The following is an 18,019-nucleotide window of genomic DNA, read 5'->3' on the forward strand; positions in this document are numbered from 1 at the left end:
CCTCCATCAATTGCTGGTAAATGTCAGAGACCTTATCCTCCCCTATCTCATCCTGGGACACAATCTGTTCAGGCAATGGGATGGCAACCATGGAAATGTAGCCATCTCCCCACTCTTCTTCTACCCCCCTGCACTTCCACTACATCCCATATATGGTAATACCCTCATACCAATACTCCAAACGTAGGGCGGCAAACATTACCAAACCCGACTATTACAGGTTAACAATACAAGGTGGGTAACAAAATTACATTGAAACATACAAAATGTCCCCCCACCCCCACCACCACCACCATACACACTCACACACACACAAACATACAGTTCCACAGTTCAGTCTTGCAGGTGAACCCACCCCAAGAAAAACTTAAGTCCTCAGAAGTCCCCCAGTCCACAGTCTCTTAGAAAGCCGCTCGCCTCCTCCAAAATGCCGAAGTAGAACTCCATGTGTGACCCACAAGTGAACCGGGTATATCTTCCTGAACCACACCTTGCCCCTGAAGAGAGCAGCCTTGGCCTTGTTAAACACGGCCCTTCTCTTGGCCAGCTCCATGCCCAACTCCAGATAGATGCGGACCATGTGCCCTTCCCAGGTACATTCCCGACTCTCCTTTGCCCACCACAGGATCCTTTCCATGTCCAAATACCGATGAAGATGCACGATGAGTTCCTGTGGCACCTGCCCAGCTCATGGCCTCTTCCTCAATGATCGATGGGCCGGATCAACTTCTGGAGGGCGGTCGAAGACTATCCCCCCCCACTAACTTTCCAAACATTCTCGCCACATATTCCTTGGCATTTGTGCCCTCAATACCTTCCGGCAGCCCCGCAATTGCCTCCTTGAGCGATTTTCCAGGCATCAATCTTTTCTTTCAACTTCTTCTTCCACTCCCCCATCATCAGCATTTCTGCGTCAAGGAGACAACCTGATGGTCGTGATCCCCCATCATCTCCTCCAGCTCCTGGAGCAACGCATTCTGCGACTCAAATCTCTGATCCACTCACATCAGGGCAGCGCAAATCAGCTCTGCCACTCTCGCCAAATCCTCCCAGGCCGCCAGCTTCTACTTCTCGAATACGACAGAGAGAATTCGGACCAACTGTTCTGTTGTCCACTGTGCCAGCAACAATGCCATAGCTCCCTCTGCCATGGAACATGGCCCTTCTCTTCGCCAGCTCCGTGCCCAACTCCAGATACATGCGGACCATATGCCCTTCCCAGGTACATTCCCGAGTCTCCTTTGCCCACCAGAGGATCCTTTCCATGTCCAAATACCGATGGAGGTGCATGACGAGTTCCCTCTGCTGCGCCACGCGTGTCCTCTTGGTCCGAAGAGTGCCCCATGTTTGACACACTCCTTGATTGATAACTCCTTGACATCACCCACCGAAGGAGAATATCTTGGGCGAGATGCTCTCAGCCCAGGCAGGGGCCAAGCGGCCGTAAGAAAATCCGAGTCCTGCCGGCGCCGTCCACGTGTGATCTCACCCAGCGGGACCTCGGCGTCCATCCATCCGGAGACAGCCTGGTGGGGGGGTGGGGGGTGGGAGGGGGTTTTCACCCCGGGGGGGGGGGGGCGCCTCCGCTGTGGCCTGGCCTGCAATCGGGGCCTAACGATCGGCCACCCGGCCTCTCAGGCTGGGGGCCTCTTTTGCTCCACGCCGGCCCCTGTAACCCTAAGCCATGTGGCGTCGGTGCCGGTGCGGAGAAGGGACCCACTGCACATGCACGCAATTGCGCCAGTCGCACTGCGCATGCGCGTATTGTTACTGGTTGCACTGTGCATGCGCAGACCCGCAGCGCCCATTTGACGCTGGCATCCACAGCTGGAGCGGCGTGGGTTGCTCCAGTGGCGTGCTGGCCCCCTGTACAGGTCAGAATCGCTGCTTCTGGGGGCATGTTGACAATGGCATCAACACTTCACCTCAGGATTAGAGAATCCCGCCAACTATTCTGCACTGGGAGTATTTTCTTCATCTACAACACCCCCATAAAATGGGCAGAAAGGGCCAAATTATCCAACCCGAGGCAGAAATCTCCCTATTTGTTACCACTCACTCCATGGCCGCTACCAGAAGTCAACATTACAGAATTAACTAGAGCAAAAAGTCCAATACATGACCACTTCAATGGAAACATATTACAGTGAAATAGGTTTCTATAGACAGCATATAATCTACTTCACCACAATCCTTCACAAGGGCATCATGCATTCCATTGTACAAAACTCTCTTGCACGGAACACCTGTCAACCCTCTTCTCCTATACCTCACCATCCCAAGAGCATTTCCTACAGTACATCAGTGACTACACCACAAAAACACTTCATTGGTTTTCATTGTGCATATAAAGCAGTGTAAGATGCTACATAAATAAGTATTTCTTTAGTATCATTTCAAGTCTCACCATTGTCTCACTCCACCCTATTTCAAAAACAACTTGAGCTCTTTATCCCAGTTTTTGGTCCCTGACTTTCAGATTCTGGATTATTTTGTACTTCCCTCCCACCGGTTTCCCTAGCCACCCACTTGTGACACTCCACTGTTGGAGAGTGAGCATTCGGCCGTCATGAACTTTCTGGGTGGAATTTATTTTGACTTATTACCCCCCTAGCTATCTTCAAATGCCTCCTTAAAACATAGCATTTTATATCTGGCTCTCAATCACAACTTCTCCCAATTGCTGGTCAGTATTCATATTCCCTGTCCCAACAAACCGTTTTGGGATGATTTATTTTGTGGAAAGTTATTTCAGATTTCCAGTATCAGCAGTATTTTGCTTTTATATAAATCAAGCTGTCGGGGGGGATCAGTTCTACCAGTTTTGATCCATCCAATTCTATGCAAAAGATTTACCAGTCCCAATGGAGTATTTAGGGATATTTGAAAATTGGAAGATTATACTTTAGTGATATTTTCACTGAAAAGCAGTTGTACAAGTTCTGAAGTAACCAATTCCATACAAAACTTACCAGTGCTGAAGTCAGATATTGAGCTTTGTGAAGTGTCACATACATTGTCCAGGGCTGTCAGTGTTAAATTATACATCTGCCCACAGTGTAGGTTGGCTATTTGACACTGTGTGTTGACTGTATCACATGATACTGCGTGTCCATCACTTCCCTCTGCTGATGCAGAGTATGACATTGCACCGTTAGTGTGGGTCCAGGACACAGCAGCATCGTTTGTGTTACAATCCAGCTGGACCCCGAGATTCTGTGGGATGCACGAAGCTGAAAAGAATGAAAAGACCAGATGAACAGCAGTTGACCAGCAGCTGTTCAAAGTTTTGTAGAGTTTTTGTCCAAACTAAAATCTTCTTGACAATGTCAGAGTCATAATGACACAGGAGGAGGCCATTTGGCCCATCAAGTCAATTTTGGCTCTCTGTAAAGCAGTCCGAACTGTCCTACTCCCTTTGTTATCCCTGTACCCCTGAAAGGTTTATTTCCCTCAATTCCCTCATTTCCTTTTGAAATCATTAATTGAAATCACCACCATTGGTCCAGCAGCTAATGGGGACAGCTTTTCTTTGTCTGCCTAATCGAAACCACTCATAATCTTGTACACCTTGGTCAGATTTCCCCTCTTTCATCAAGAACAACCCCAGCTTCTCCAACCTCACCTTGTAGCGAAAATCCTTCCTCTCTGGAACAATCCTGGGAAATCCCCTCTGCACCCTCTCACGGATCCTTTCTAAAGTGTGGTGCCCAAAACTGGAGTTGTGGCCTAACCAGGACTTTATACCGTTCCGGCAAAAATTCCCTGCTTTTGTCCTCAAAGCTGCTCAGTGAAGTCCAAGATCCTTATGCTTTGCTAACTACTCTCTCAATAAGTCCTGTCAACTTCAAAGATCGGTGCACATACCACCACCCCCACCACCCCTCCAATATAGCTGTCCTTGCACACTCTTTAGAATTGTACAGGGCCAATTAATCTCTCTACAATTAATACAGCGATTAATCTATATTGTCTCTCCTTATTTCCTCTGCTAAAATACATCATCTCATACCTTTCTATATTGAAATGCATGTACCACCTTTCTTCCCATTCTGCTCACCTAACTATGTCTTGTCATTGATTACTAACATCCTCCCTGTTTGTCACATTGGCCAGTTTAGTACACCACAGTCTACCAGCCTCCAGTGATGAAAAAACAACCATTTAACACGGCTCAATGTTTACTGTCCTGAAGGCAATTTACTCCAAGCTGTCACTGATCCTTCTGTTCCATGAACCTTAATTTTGTTAACCAGCCTTTTCAAATTATTTTAAAAAAATCTATATAGACAATGTTCACTGCATTCCTTTCATCCACCTAACTGCATTTCAGAAATTCCTTTCTTTTCTCACCCTTCTCAATGGTCTGAAATTTACACTGGATTTGGATTTGTTGTCACATGTACCGAGGTACAGTGAAAGGTATTGTTCTGCATTCAGTCCAGACAGATTGTTCCATACATGAAAAACATTGGACTTTTGATGAATACACAAAGTAAATACACAGACATAGACATTGGGTGAAGCATATGGAGTGCAGTGCTACTCAGTAGAGAAGTTGCGTGGAGACATCAGTTTAATCCATAAAAGGGTAACAGCGGGGAAGAAGCAGTTTTTAAATCTGTTAGTGCGTGTTCTCAGATATTTGTGTCTCCTGCCTGATGGAAGAGGTTGGAAGAGAGAATAACCCGGGTGGGAGGGGGTCTTTGATTATGCTGCCCAAGGCAGTGGGTGGTGTAGACAGAGTCAATGGATGGGAGGCGGGTTCGCATGATGAACTGGGCTGTGTTCACGACTCTCTGAAGTTTCTTACAGTCTGGGAGCAGAGACCTTTTAACCCCCTCCCATACAAAATTGGTGGTGAGCTTACCCATGCTTGGCCAACTTGTTCCGCTGCCAGTTAATGTCCTTGGGTCTTTAATTGATGTGGGCCTTCCACTCCCAGAGAGAGGGTGTCTCATGTGTGACCTGCTGCCCAATCAAATTGCCTGTAGTTCCCTTGTCCCAGCAGTACCAGGAGTGCTAGTGACAGTTGGAGTTCAGGCAGTTCTTGAGGACTATAGACTCATAGATAGGTCTGTGGTCTTGTACAGGCCAATTTGGTATTCCCTAGTGTGTGTGTGTGTGGGGGGGGGGGGGGGGGGGGGGGGGGGGGCCTCAGGATTGAGCAAGGGGAGGGAAACATGAGGGGAGGTGGTGAAATACTTTGGGGGAGCCTCCAATGGCACAAGATGCCCAACAAGAAGGTAACCAAGCCTGGTCACAAAGCTTGACAGGATTTACTGTGCAGATTGAATCCTAGACACAAGCCTCCCCAGCTATGGGTACAATCCCAATGGTAGCAGAGGGACACTCATAGGTGATCAGTAATGGACCACATATGGGCCCCAATTAACCATGGGCAAGTGACCCACCCCATGCTTCTCCCACTACAGGTAAAATCCCAGCAGCAGGAGGTACCAACTCTCAGGATGGCTTATGCCAATTGCGTGCCATCCTTAAACGTCTACCCACGATGCGGTCACAGAAATGCCTATTCATCCCCCTAACTATTATCAAAGATAAATTACTGCATTTCTACAGTTTGTTGTTCCTTCCTGTGCATTTTATTGGACATTGGTGCCATAGGCTAGACTGGACTCCTTCAAGATGTCGCCATGCTGAGTATTGATTTGAGATATCCCAAAGACTCCTGTAGCTCCTGTCTCTTTCTACTCTTCCAATGGCCACACAATGGCTACGATCCTGAATTCCCATTGCTTGTGGGGTGATGATCTCTGGGAATTCTCAACTTCCTTGATGCTTGGCAGGGTCTCAAGCTGCCCCTCAAGCTCAAAATCTGTAGCTGGACCTCAAATGCAACTGGAGACATTGCCTACGCCCATGGTTCCCCCAAGGCATGTGAATTGATTACAAACGTGGGGGAGGTTATGCATCATCTTTGAATATTTTTAAGGCAGAACCGGGCAGATTCTTGATTAAGAAGAATGAAAGGTTATTAGGGGTAGACAGGAATGTGGCATTGAAGTTACAATCAGATCCGCCATGAACTTATTGAATGGCAGAGCAGGCTCGAGGGGCTGAGTGGCCTAATCCTACTCCTAATTCATATGTTTGTATGTATATATCCTGAAGTTCCCACATGGTGCAGGAATTATAACCAACAGATCTCAACTGTCCCTCCACGATCTAAGAAAATAAATCTTGATTCCATCTAGTTAGTACTTTGTATTCCATTCTATTTCCCTGTGTGCTCTGCCCAAGGCAGGTTCTTGGCTCATTGCTGATGCTTAACCCTGAGCTATTTTCCTAGGCAGGGTTTGCCAGTGGTGTTTGCCATTGCCTTCCACTCTTAGGAGCAGGGAAAAAAGGACCTAGGTCACCTCAGCCAGAACAGGAACTGAACCCACACAATTGATATTATTTGAACCACGTGCTAGCTGAGAAGGGAAATTTGGGCATCTTGAAATATTACACTGCCACCAGTTTGAAAACTCTAGTTCTATTACTTACCGGAGAAGTTAAAATCTCCAGTTCTGACTGTGGGAACTGCCAATTGTAACAGATATTACAAGGACACAATGTGTCAGTGAGGGGCAGCTTCCAGGCATAAAATCTGCAGATGTTAAAACTCAAGGTCTACTATACAATGTTGGACAGTGTACCATTTGCTATGGCTCCAGGATGTCTGCCGATAAAAGCAGAGAGGGGTGATGGATAGCACCCATGCCTCGAGAGGAGCCATTAAACAGCAGAGAAGGTGATTGATAGCTACACCTCAGATATCGGACAACCGATATCACTAATTAAAAGACAACATACGTGCCTTTTTAATGATTGGATAATTTAATTAAGCATGCCCACCTTTAATGTGAATAGTTAATTATTCTCATATACTATGCATGATGTAGCCTTAATTGATAGCCATGATTGCTAGGACGTAGATAACTAGTAACAAACGATTGGCACATGCTAATTTCTTGAAATGGAATCTCGAAGTATAACTGTCTGTGCTATCCTTGAATCTGTGCTCTCTGGTAACCCAATTGGGAATGCCAATAATCCTTGCAATAACTTGTAATAAAGGAGTATTTCTTTTACTCCAAGAGTCTTCGCTGGTTTCTCGTGAGTGGAAGAGTGAAGTACAGCTAAGGTTGAATAGCTGTACTTTCCTCCGCAACACTAGCTATCTAACCAGTTGTGCTATTAAAGTTAATTCATGTACTTCCGAGTAATTCAGGAAAAACACATTTTGGACAGTGAGATTGATGCAGAAATTAGCGATGTGGGAAAATCCACTTCTCTTTAGTTACCTGTTTTCTTTGTGACGGAAGCACTTTCAGCTGTGTCACATGAATCATCGTGTGCACGAACTGTGATGGTGTAGGTTTCTCCACAGTCCAGCTCAGTGATATCACACAATGTTTCATTAGCGCTGCATTGTTGCACATTGCTCCCTTCCGCAGTGGCAATGTATGATATTGCACCTTGACTTAACTCCCATGAGACGGACATATATCCAGCATCACAGTTCATGAGAGCATCAACATTCTGTGGGACACATGGTACTGCAAAAAGAAAATTCATCCAACTGAAAATACACTGAGTAACATAAATGTCTATAAAATACAAAAAATTTCATGAATCCAATTTATGTGTATTTATTTTAGAATTCCTCATTTAAAATTCTTGTCTAGAATTACCTGTTTTCACTGTGACAGCAGAGCTCTGTGAGCTGTTACACTGCATGCGGATTGCCTGCACAGTTATATAGTAGCTCAGTCCACAATACACATCTGAGATCACACATTCTGTGTCTGTTGCATTGCATGAGGCCCAATGACCACTGTTTCCTTGGGCTGTTACAAGGTAGGACTCTGTGCCGTTACTGGGATCCCAAAACACTGACACATTGTTACTTTCACAGTCGATGTGAGCGACCACATTCTGTGGGATACAAGGCACTGTAGGAGGAGAAAACACAGAATCGATTTCTCAATTCATAGTAGATTTAATACTGCACACATACTTCTAAAACTGATACCAGACATTTGCAGGATATTGGGAAAGTTCAGGGTAATCGGGTTATCTAAATTGCTCATGCAGAGAGCTCAAAGGGCCAAATAGCCTCATTGATGCTGTAACCATTCCAGAAATCTAAGATTCCATTCCTGAATTAAATGAGTTCTGCAATGAAAGGACTTAAACTTTGATCAGTATTTAAAGGATTAAGGGTTCAATGGATGACTTTGTTACTAAGATTTGTAAAAAAATTTAGAGTACCCAATTATTTTTTTTCCAATTAAGGGGCAATTTAGCATGGCCAATCCACCCAACCTACACATCTTTGGGTTGTGGGGGTGAAACCCATGCAGACATGGGGAGAATGTGCAAACTCCACACGGACAGTGACCCAGGGCCAGGATTCAAACTCAGGTCCTTAGCGCCGCAGTCCCAGTGCTAACCACTGCGCCACATGCCGCCTGACTTTGTTATTAAGATGAACAGTAGCCGGGCAGCACGGTGGTGCAGTGGATAGCACTGCTGCCTCATGGCGCTGAGGTCCCAGGTTCGATCCCGGCTCTGGGTCACTGTCCGTGTGGAGTTTGCACATTCTTCCCATGTTTGCGTGGGTTTCGCCCCCACAACCCAAAGATGTGCAGGGTAGGTGGATTGGCCACACTAAATTGCCCTTTAATTGGAAAAAATTAATTGGGCACTCTAAATTTAAAAAAAAAAGATGAACAGTAGCAATTTATAACATACAAAATGTAAGGTGACATTTATTAATGTACAATTTTGTAATGCTATATTAATTCTAGTTGTTCCTGTTCTTTAGGGACTTTTATTATATTTATGTTCACAAAAACACAAAACTGTTTTACCTGTTTGAATTTCAAAAGCTGGACTTGGTAAACTGGAACAATTCCCATCCATTGCTAATATAGTTATATTGTACATCTGACCGCATGGGAGGTCCACAATCTCACAGTTTTCCTCTGTTGCATTGCATGAATATCTGTCTCCTTCCATTCCTTCTGCTATTGCGATGTAGTTCATTGCACCGTCACTCAGCTCCCACAATACTGACACCGTGTGTGTTGTACATTCCAAATAAGCACTTACAATCCGGGGGCTGCAAGGGGCTGAGATACCAGAGAAATAAGATGGATAAAGTCACAAACAGCATTTTACTTAAATTCACCCTTGTGCTCATAAAAATTACATTTGTAAATGTTTACAATGTGGTCGACAAAGCATTACTTCTGTTTACATCAAAAAGTAATACCCAGGAATAGTGAAGAATTAAAAATAAAGGATTTTTGTTGGTTGCTTATAAATCACCTGCATGATAATGTACTTTCACAATAATTCTATTAAGTGGATCTAATCATAACTATTGCATGTCTCGTACACTCAAATTGTTCTGTCATATTGCTGCAGCTGTTACATAACAATTTGAGAACATACAAAATAGGAGCTGAAGTAGCCATTTGGCCCCTTGAGCCTGTTCTACCTTTCAATAAGACCAAATCTGTTCTGACTGTAGCCTGAGCTCAACTTTCTTGTTGGTCCCCCACAACCCTTGACTCCTTTGTAGATCAAAAATCTATCTAATTCAGCCTTGTAAAGTCGTAACAAGACTCGGTAGCACAGAGGTGAGCACTGTTGCTTCACAGTGCCAGGATCCCAGGTTCCATTCCTGGCTTGGGTCACTGTCTGTGCGGAGTCTGCACGTTCTCCCTGTGTCTGCGTGGGTTTCCTCCGGGTGCTCCGGTTTCCTCCCACAAGTCCCGAAAGACATGCTTGTTAGGTAATTTGGACATTCTGAATTTTCCCTCAGTGTACCCGAACAGGCGCAGGATAATAATAATAAGAATGACTTATTGACTCAAGTAGGCTTCAATTAAGTTACTGTGAAAAGCCCCTAATCGCCACATTCCGGCTGGTGGCGACTAGGGGATTTTCACAGTAACTTCATTACAGTGTTAATATAAGCCTACTTGTGACAATAATAAAGATTTTTATTATACACCATCCCATTGCAATAAAGACCAACACTCCATTTGCCCTTCTAATTGCTTGCTGTTAACGTTTTGTGATTTGTGTAGAAGGGGTGCAGATCCCTCTGTACCACAGCTTGCTGCAGTTTCCCCATTTAAATTATACTCTGCTTTTCTAGTCTTCCCATCAATATTGACAACCTCACAGTTTCCCACATTGTATTGCATCTGTCAAGTTTCAGCTCACTTGTACACTGTACAATTGAAGATTCTTTGGCCAGGATTGCCCGTGGTGTACGCCGGCATCAATGGGCCTCACCGGTGTTCAGGGGGCTAGCATAGCGCCGGAGTGCTGCGTGCTGCTCTGGGGCCGAAAGGTGGCCCTGCATGGCCGGCACGTCACCGCGCCTGCGTATGCATGTGGTTGACATCTCTGCGCCGGTGCATGCTTGTGGTGGCTGTCTCCGGAGCAACATGTCAGGGACCTAACAGCCGGCCGCGCGGAAGGAGGTAGGCCCCCACCAGATTACGGCTGCCCGCCAATCGGAAGCCCCTGATTGTGGACCTGGACCCCGTGGCGGCACCCCCTCGGAGCCATATTCCCCCGCCCCCCGCCCCCCAACCAGGACTATGGCCGCGGGTCCGACCTCCCGCCGGGTGGTACCAGGTTGGAACCACGCCGGCGGGACTCGGCGGGAGTTTAGCCCGTGGAGAATTAGATTATGCAATTATTTTTTTCCAATTAAGGGGCAATTTAGCGTGGCCAATCCACCTAGCCTGCACATCTGTGGGTTGTGGGGGCGAAACCCACGCAAGCACAGGGGGAATCTGCAAACTCCCCATGGACAGTGACCCAGGGCCGGGATCAAACCTGGGACCCCGGTGCCATGAGGCAGCAGTGCTAACCACTGCGCCACCAGTGCTGCCCTTCTTTTGAGACCTAAGGATGCAGACCATCAGGTTCAGGGCACTCGTCTGTCTTTAGTCCCATTAGTTTCCCTAGTACTTTCCTTCTGATGACAATGACTCTTTTCGTTTCCTCCCTCCCCTTTTCCCTTTGATTTTTATTGGGATGCTTTTGGTGTCTTTTACCATAAAGACAAATCCAAAACATTTGTTCAAAGTCTCTACAATTTCCTTGTTTCCTATTATTTATTCCCCAGCCTCAATCTCTAAGGGACCAATACTCACTTTAGCTATTCCCTTCTGTTTATATTATTGTAGAAGTTTTTACTACCTATTTTGCTAGTTTACTCTCATATTCTAAATTTTCCCTTTTTATTGTTTTTAGTCACCATTTGCTGGTTTCTAAAATGTTCCCAATCTTTGGGCTACAACTGATCTTTGTAGCAATGTACACCTTTTCTTTCAATTTGATACCGTTCTTAACTTAGCTAGCCATGGATCATGCATCCTTCTCATCGTCTTTCTTTCTCAACAAAATATATCTTTGATTAGAGTGATGAAATCTCTCTCTAAATGTGTACCACTGATTTCCTGCAGTGTTACCTTTTAACCTATTTACTGAGTACACTGTCGCCAATTCGGGCTTCATACATTTATAATTGCCTTCATTTAAATTCAAGACACTAGCTTCAGACCTACGTTTCTCACCCTCAAAGTGAATGTGAAACTCTATCATTCTATGATCAACTTTGCCTAGACAATTCTTTAGTGTGAGTTCCTTAATTACTACCATTATCATTATAAATTACCAGCTCTAAAATGAATTTGAGTCTGCAAATCTATTCTTGCCATTATTCTTCCACGTTTCTATACTAGCAGATGTAATGGATGGAGATCTGCACAAGGTGGTTGATAAGATGTTTCACAAAGGCCTTATTATAAACAAATTCAGGCATATAGCGTAAGAGGAAATGTAGCAACATTGATAAAAGGTTTGCTGACTGATAAAAGGCAAAGTTAGTTAACATTGTTCGCATTGGTGAGGAATGTGTTTGCATGTCTGTATGTGTGCACGTGCCTGTGCGTGTGTACTTTAGCAGCTGTGTTAACAATACAAAGGAAAATGGTTGGCAAACAGTAACCAGAATTGCAAAGACCACTCTGAAGATCTTGGCAGAATGGACAGATTCAGTGCCAGTATAATATGGATGAATGCGAAACAATACATTTTGGGGGAAAGTTTCATGAATACACACTGTGTGGAAAAACAGATAAACAGTGAACTATGGAGTCAATGATACTTTTTGCCTCGTGTTGTAAGTCAATACACTTTAATATTATATGAGTTAACAAAATATGCTGGCGGTTTACTTAATTTTGGTCTACTTAGTCCAGTATTTGTCAGTCAAATAAGGAGTTACCTGTTTGAATTTCAACCATTGAACTCTGAGATTGGTTACATGTGCTGTCAGATGCTGTGACATACACGGAATATAACTGGCCACAGAGTAATTTGGGTGTTCGACATGATGTTTCTGATGTGCTGCATGATGTGATGTTCCCATCGGGTCCTTCAGCAAAGGCAGTGTACAACAATGCACCTCTGCTGTCGTCCCACGATACCAAAGCTGTATTTAGGTTACAATCCAGCCTCACTTCTACATTCTGTGGATCGCAAGGGACTGAAAATAAGATTGAAAGTTAAAATGGATGGAAGATAACAGAATAAAACTATCAGTTTAATGAATAAAGGGCTGATGAATTTACTAAATTATATTGGAACTTAACACAGCAAAGTGAAGGGGAAACTTATCATATAGTGTATTCAATACTTCATCTGTCAGTTATTGGCATTGACTAAAACAAGAACAGCAGTTTCATTATCATTTGCTATGTTGGTCAAGCAATTTTCACCAATCCTATCATTTCATCTCAAACCTATTAATGCTGACATTATTAAACCGATGTTGGCTTCCATGGCAGGATGGCTTTAATGACACGGGGAGCCCACACCCAGTAAAATAAATGTAGTTTTATTTACACACGATATTTACACAGCCCAGTAGATCCCTACCGGTTCCTGTTCTGGTCGGTGCCTTACTGGCTGCCCTTTTATACAGAGATTAATAGAGATTGCCAACCCTAGTATGGGGCCTGGTACTCTGCAAGGGCCACGGGGAGATAATCATCCCCACCCCATAGGCCCAGTGCGGGCTAGTACATGCCTCCCTCCCCCGAAGGTCTGAAGACCCCCTCAACGACCAATGAGGTGGAGAATGAGGAGCAAGCAGAGATTGTCGGATTCTTTTTGGCTCCAGCAGCTCTGCAGGGGTTCCCCAGTTATTCCGTGTAGCGTGGTCCTGTATGCGAACAAAAACCTTGCCAGCCTGGTGCCCATTGAGCCAGAAGTCTGTTTCTTTAGCCTCTGTTTAACCGTTTCTATGGCCCTCTCTGCCAAGCCATTTGATGCCAGATGGTGTGGGGCAATGGAGACTGGGCGAATCCCGTTGCTTTTCACAATTGAGGCAAACTCTTCACTCGTGAAAGAGGCCTCGTTATCTGCCATGAGCACCTCAGGGATTCCGTGGGTAGAAAAAGAAATGCGCAATTGCTCGACTGTCGCCTGGGAAGTGATCGACATCATCCTGTGAACCTCCAGCCACTTCGAGTGGGTGTCCACCAGGACGAAGAACATCGACCCCAGGAAGGCACCAGCAAAATCAGCATGCACATGAGCCTCGGGGCGCCTGGCCACTCCCAAGGGTGTAGAGGTTCTGCCATGCGGAGCTTCTGGTGCCCAGGACAGACACTGCTGGGCCAAGGTCTCGATATCTGTGTCCAAACCTGGCCATCAGATGCACTTTCTCACCAGCATCTTCATTTTAGACACTCCGGCATGCCTGTTGTGAAGGTCCTTCAACACGATTGTCTGGCCCTTCGGCGGAACAACAACCCTTGTGAGTCACAGGGGGATACCATCTTCCACAGTCAGCTCCGAGAACTTGGAGGAGAAATTTTCAACTCGCCTGGTAACTGTCAATGCCGCCCACCGTATTACATCAGGTGTCGCAACTTGGCAAGGATGGGGTCAGTCCGTATCCAGTCATGAATATATGATGCATTTTGGAGGATCAAATCTAGGTATGAATTATACTATGAATGGCAGAACCCTTTCGGAACATTAATATATAGAGAGATCTGGGCATGCAGGTACACAGGGCGCGATTCTCCGCCCCCCACGACGGGTCGGAGAATAGCGGGAGGGCCTTCCCGACATTTTTCCCGCCCTCCCGCTATTCTCCCCCCCCCCCCCCCCCCCGCCCAACTCCCGACACGAATCGCTGCCGCCGTTTTTTTACGGCCGGCAGCGATTCACAGCTGATAGATGGGCCGAAGTCCCAGCCCTTTACGCTGTTTTTACGAACGGCAAACACACCTGGTCTGGCCGTTCGTAAAAACGGCGGGAACAACTCGCTTTTTATAACCATGGCACCGATTGGCACGGCAGTACCACAGCCGTGCCAAGGGTGCCATGGGCCCGCGATTGGTGGGCACCGATCGCGGGCAGCGGACCGATGCCCGCGCACTATTTCTCCTTCCGCTGCCCCGCAGTATACATTCGCGGGGCGGCTGAGGGGCATCCCGGCCCACGCATGCGCGGGTTTTGCGCAAATACGCGATGACGTCATCCGCGCATGCGCGGGTTGGAGTCTTCCAATCCGCGCATGCGCGGCTGACGTCATATGACGCATCAGCCGGCGCTAACTCCGGCAAGCGGGCTTAACGAAATTCGTTAAGCCCGTGATGCCGGAGCTTACGGCGTCGGGCTGCTAGCCCCGACCGGGGACCAGAATCGGTTCCCGGTCGGGAAGGGGCGCGCTGGCGTCAAACCCGCCCGGGTTTGACGCCAGCCTTACGATTTCTCCCGTTTTGGGAGAATCGCGCCCACAGTTCCCTAAAAGTGGCAACAGAGGTAGCCAAGGTGATGAAGGAGGCACATGCATGCTTGCCTTCATCAGCCGGGGCATTGAGTACAGGAGTTGGGAAATCATGTTGCAGTTACATAATACCTTGGTTAGGCTGCATTTGGAGTATTGCGTGCAGTTCTGGTCACCACATTATCAGGAGGACGTGAAACCTTTGGGGGGAGTACAAAGAAGGTTCACCAGGATGTTGCCTGGTCTGGAGGGTGTTGGCTATGAGGAGAGGTTGAATAAATTAGGATTATTTTCACTGGAAAGATGGAGGCTGAGGGGAGACCTGATAGAGGTCTACAAAATTACGAGAGGCAAAGATAGGGTGGATAGTCAGAGGCTTTTTCCAAGGGTGGAAATGTCAATTACAAGGGGGCACAGGTTCAAGGTGAGAAGGGGAATGTTTAAAGGAGATGTGTGGGGTAAGTTTTTCACGCAGAGTGGTGGGTGCCTGGAATGTGGTGCCAGAGAATGTGGTGGAAGCAGGCACATTAGCAACATTTAAGAGGCATCTGGTTGGGTTCATGAAGAGGGAGGAAATAGAGGGATACAGACCGACTAAGGGCAGAAGGTTTTTTTTTGTTCGGGCATCATGATCGGCACAGGCTTGGAGGGCCGAAGGGCCTGTTCCTGTGCTGTACTTTTCTTTGTTCTTTATAAAACAAGTGCAAAGTGCAGCACTACCAGGAGAGGGTCATATTGTGAGTATGGAAAAATGAGACCCTTGCCTGTGCTGTACATCATCAGCTTGCATTCTGCAGGACATGGCTATGGCCATTGGGAAAGAGATTCCACCAAATGAGCCCATCAGATGAGACAATTTATAGACACATTTTCATAAGAAATTGGCTTCCTCCTTTCTTCCCGAATCCCCAGATCCATTTGGATGTGAGTAGGTTCAAGTATTCAATTCCCTATGTACCCGATTCTGCAGTACATATAATGAGACTCAGGAGTCCTGAATATTTGATGCACGTTTAATGTAATGTTCTCCCAGACATATATTCCTATTAATAATATTTCTCATTTCTCTGGTGGAGACAGTGAGGTTAGGTCACAACTTTAGAATTTTGGGAAAATATTGCTGGTCCAACAAAGCAACTGTTATGCAGAAACTTTGAGAAAAATAAACCCTGCGCTCGTTTGATCAGTGAAAACATTTTAGATTAAAGAGAACACAAAATCAAAGCGGATGGCTATTGCTGATTTATCAGACCAAAGACATCAAAGATATAAGTTCAAGTTGTGGATGCTATAACAGTACGTCACATTTTTAACCTGCACAATGTACAGACACCAATTTAACAAGAGCAACTTAAAAGTTCACACTTTAAAATATTCCATGCCCCAAGATTTAATTTGTTAACATGTTGCAAAATGTTTTATGGAAATGAGCAATACCTGCATGTATATTCACCACTGCACTCTGAGCACTTTTGCAGATGTTGTCTGTTGCTACAACAGAGATTGTATAATATTCACCACACTCCAGGTGTGGGATTTGAGCCTTTGTATCGCTGGTGTTGAATGAAGCTGTGACTCTTTGACTATCTCGAGCGGTTACAGTGTATAACTTTGCTCCATCCGTGACATCCCACGAGAAGGATACTGCATTCGAATCACAGTTCAGCTCAGCTTTTAGATTCTCAGGAATGCATGGTGCTGTTTAGAAAATACATATTAATATTAATCTTCTCTGTTCTGTAAATATTACAATTAATAAATGTAAAAGCATTTCCATGATATCATTTAAGGATTAATAGCATTACCAGTTTGGATTTGAGCAGAAGTGCTAGAAAAGCCAGTCCGGCTGTAACTGAGTGTTGTTACAGTTATGTTATAGGTCTGTCCACAGTGTAAATCCAGCATTTCATGCCGTGTCTCTGTTGTGTTGTGAGAGTGTGTATGTCCATCACTGCCTTCTGCAGTTACATCATATAATATCGCTCCATCAGTGCGCCCCCAGGATGCTACCACTCTATTTGAATTACAGACTACGTTCACAATGATTTCATCTGGGGCACACGGTACTGTAGGAAATACATTAATAAAAACATTAATATTCATTAGGTTCATGTGTGAAATTGTCTTGGCCTTTTGATACTTGTCAACGTCTCATTGAGCTAAAACCACTTTGATAAAGCAGTCATTATTATAATCCACATTGCAACCCAGATATTGTTTATTGGGGCCAACAAATATCAGCTCAGGACTTTGGGTCACTTTAATAAGTTTGACCACTAAGTTGCCAATGGTTTTCTCCGAACATTAAATCTTAGCATCAATAATTCCAGAAAACTAAAGAAGAATGCTAATCTCAAAATCCTTAGTTTGATTGCCATTACCCAAAGTGATTAGGGACGATTGACTAAATGGGGATGGCATCAATAGGTGGGTCTTGACTCAGGACATTTGTATCGTAGGTACTTTTAAATGAAGCCCAATTGAGTGAGTTCAATGGGTGTCTGTAATGGAATCTAGTGATACATTCAATGTTAACGACACCCATCTGTGAGAAACTAGACAGCAGCGCAGTTATAAACCAGCAAAGATCAGACTTCAGCACTTAATGAAGGCGATCAGATGGCTGCCTCAGCAGGGAGTTGGCGCTTGCTAACATTCAATAGCTATGACCTTGCTGCACAGAATACCAACAATACCACATTGACTACATCCCAAAAATAAATCTTTTAATAGTGAAGTGTTTTGAGATGTTCTGAGGAGATGAAAGTTTTTATATGAAGTCAGTTCTTTCCCTTCTACATTACCTGTCCAAATATCGTAACTGGAGCCTTGGATGCTGCTGCAGTTTGCACCAAATGCGAGTACAGAGATGCTGTATATTTGGCTGCAGTGAAGGTCTGGGATTAGACAGTGTGTTTCTGATGTGGTACAGGTGGCTTCATGTCCATCACTCCCCTCTGCTGTTGCAGTGTACGACACTGTGAGATTACTCGGCTCCCATGTTACAAAGGCAGTGACAGCGTCAATATCAGCTTGTACGTTCTGAGGGGGGCATGGTACTTTTGGGAGGAGGAAAGAAAAATGAAAATTTGTGAATTAGTCTTATTATAATAACAACAACGTACATTTTAATAACACCTTTGGCATAATAAATCTTTTAGGATCTTTCAC

General features: G+C 45.3%; 1 protein-coding gene across 1 annotated transcript in view; it reads right to left on the bottom strand.

The window, feature by feature from the left end:
• LOC119964794 overlaps window positions 1-18,019 on the bottom strand; it is a 192,099-nt gene that overhangs the window by 71,799 nt on the left and 102,281 nt on the right. Inside the window, exons 24-31 of the mRNA XM_038794788.1 lie at window positions 17,653-17,907; window positions 16,654-16,914; window positions 16,286-16,546; window positions 12,332-12,592; window positions 8,886-9,146; window positions 7,704-7,964; window positions 7,314-7,568; window positions 2,973-3,233 (exon numbers count right to left, since the gene is read on the bottom strand). Of these exons, the coding sequence (XP_038650716.1) occupies window positions 2,973-3,233; window positions 7,314-7,568; window positions 7,704-7,964; window positions 8,886-9,146; window positions 12,332-12,592; window positions 16,286-16,546; window positions 16,654-16,914; window positions 17,653-17,907 (2,076 nt within the window). The remainder of the gene's footprint in view (window positions 1-2,972; window positions 3,234-7,313; window positions 7,569-7,703; window positions 7,965-8,885; window positions 9,147-12,331; window positions 12,593-16,285; window positions 16,547-16,653; window positions 16,915-17,652; window positions 17,908-18,019) is intronic.

Source organism: Scyliorhinus canicula, chromosome 4, assembly GCF_902713615.1.
Source record: "Scyliorhinus canicula chromosome 4, sScyCan1.1, whole genome shotgun sequence".
NCBI classification, from domain to species: domain Eukaryota; kingdom Metazoa; phylum Chordata; class Chondrichthyes; order Carcharhiniformes; family Scyliorhinidae; genus Scyliorhinus; species Scyliorhinus canicula.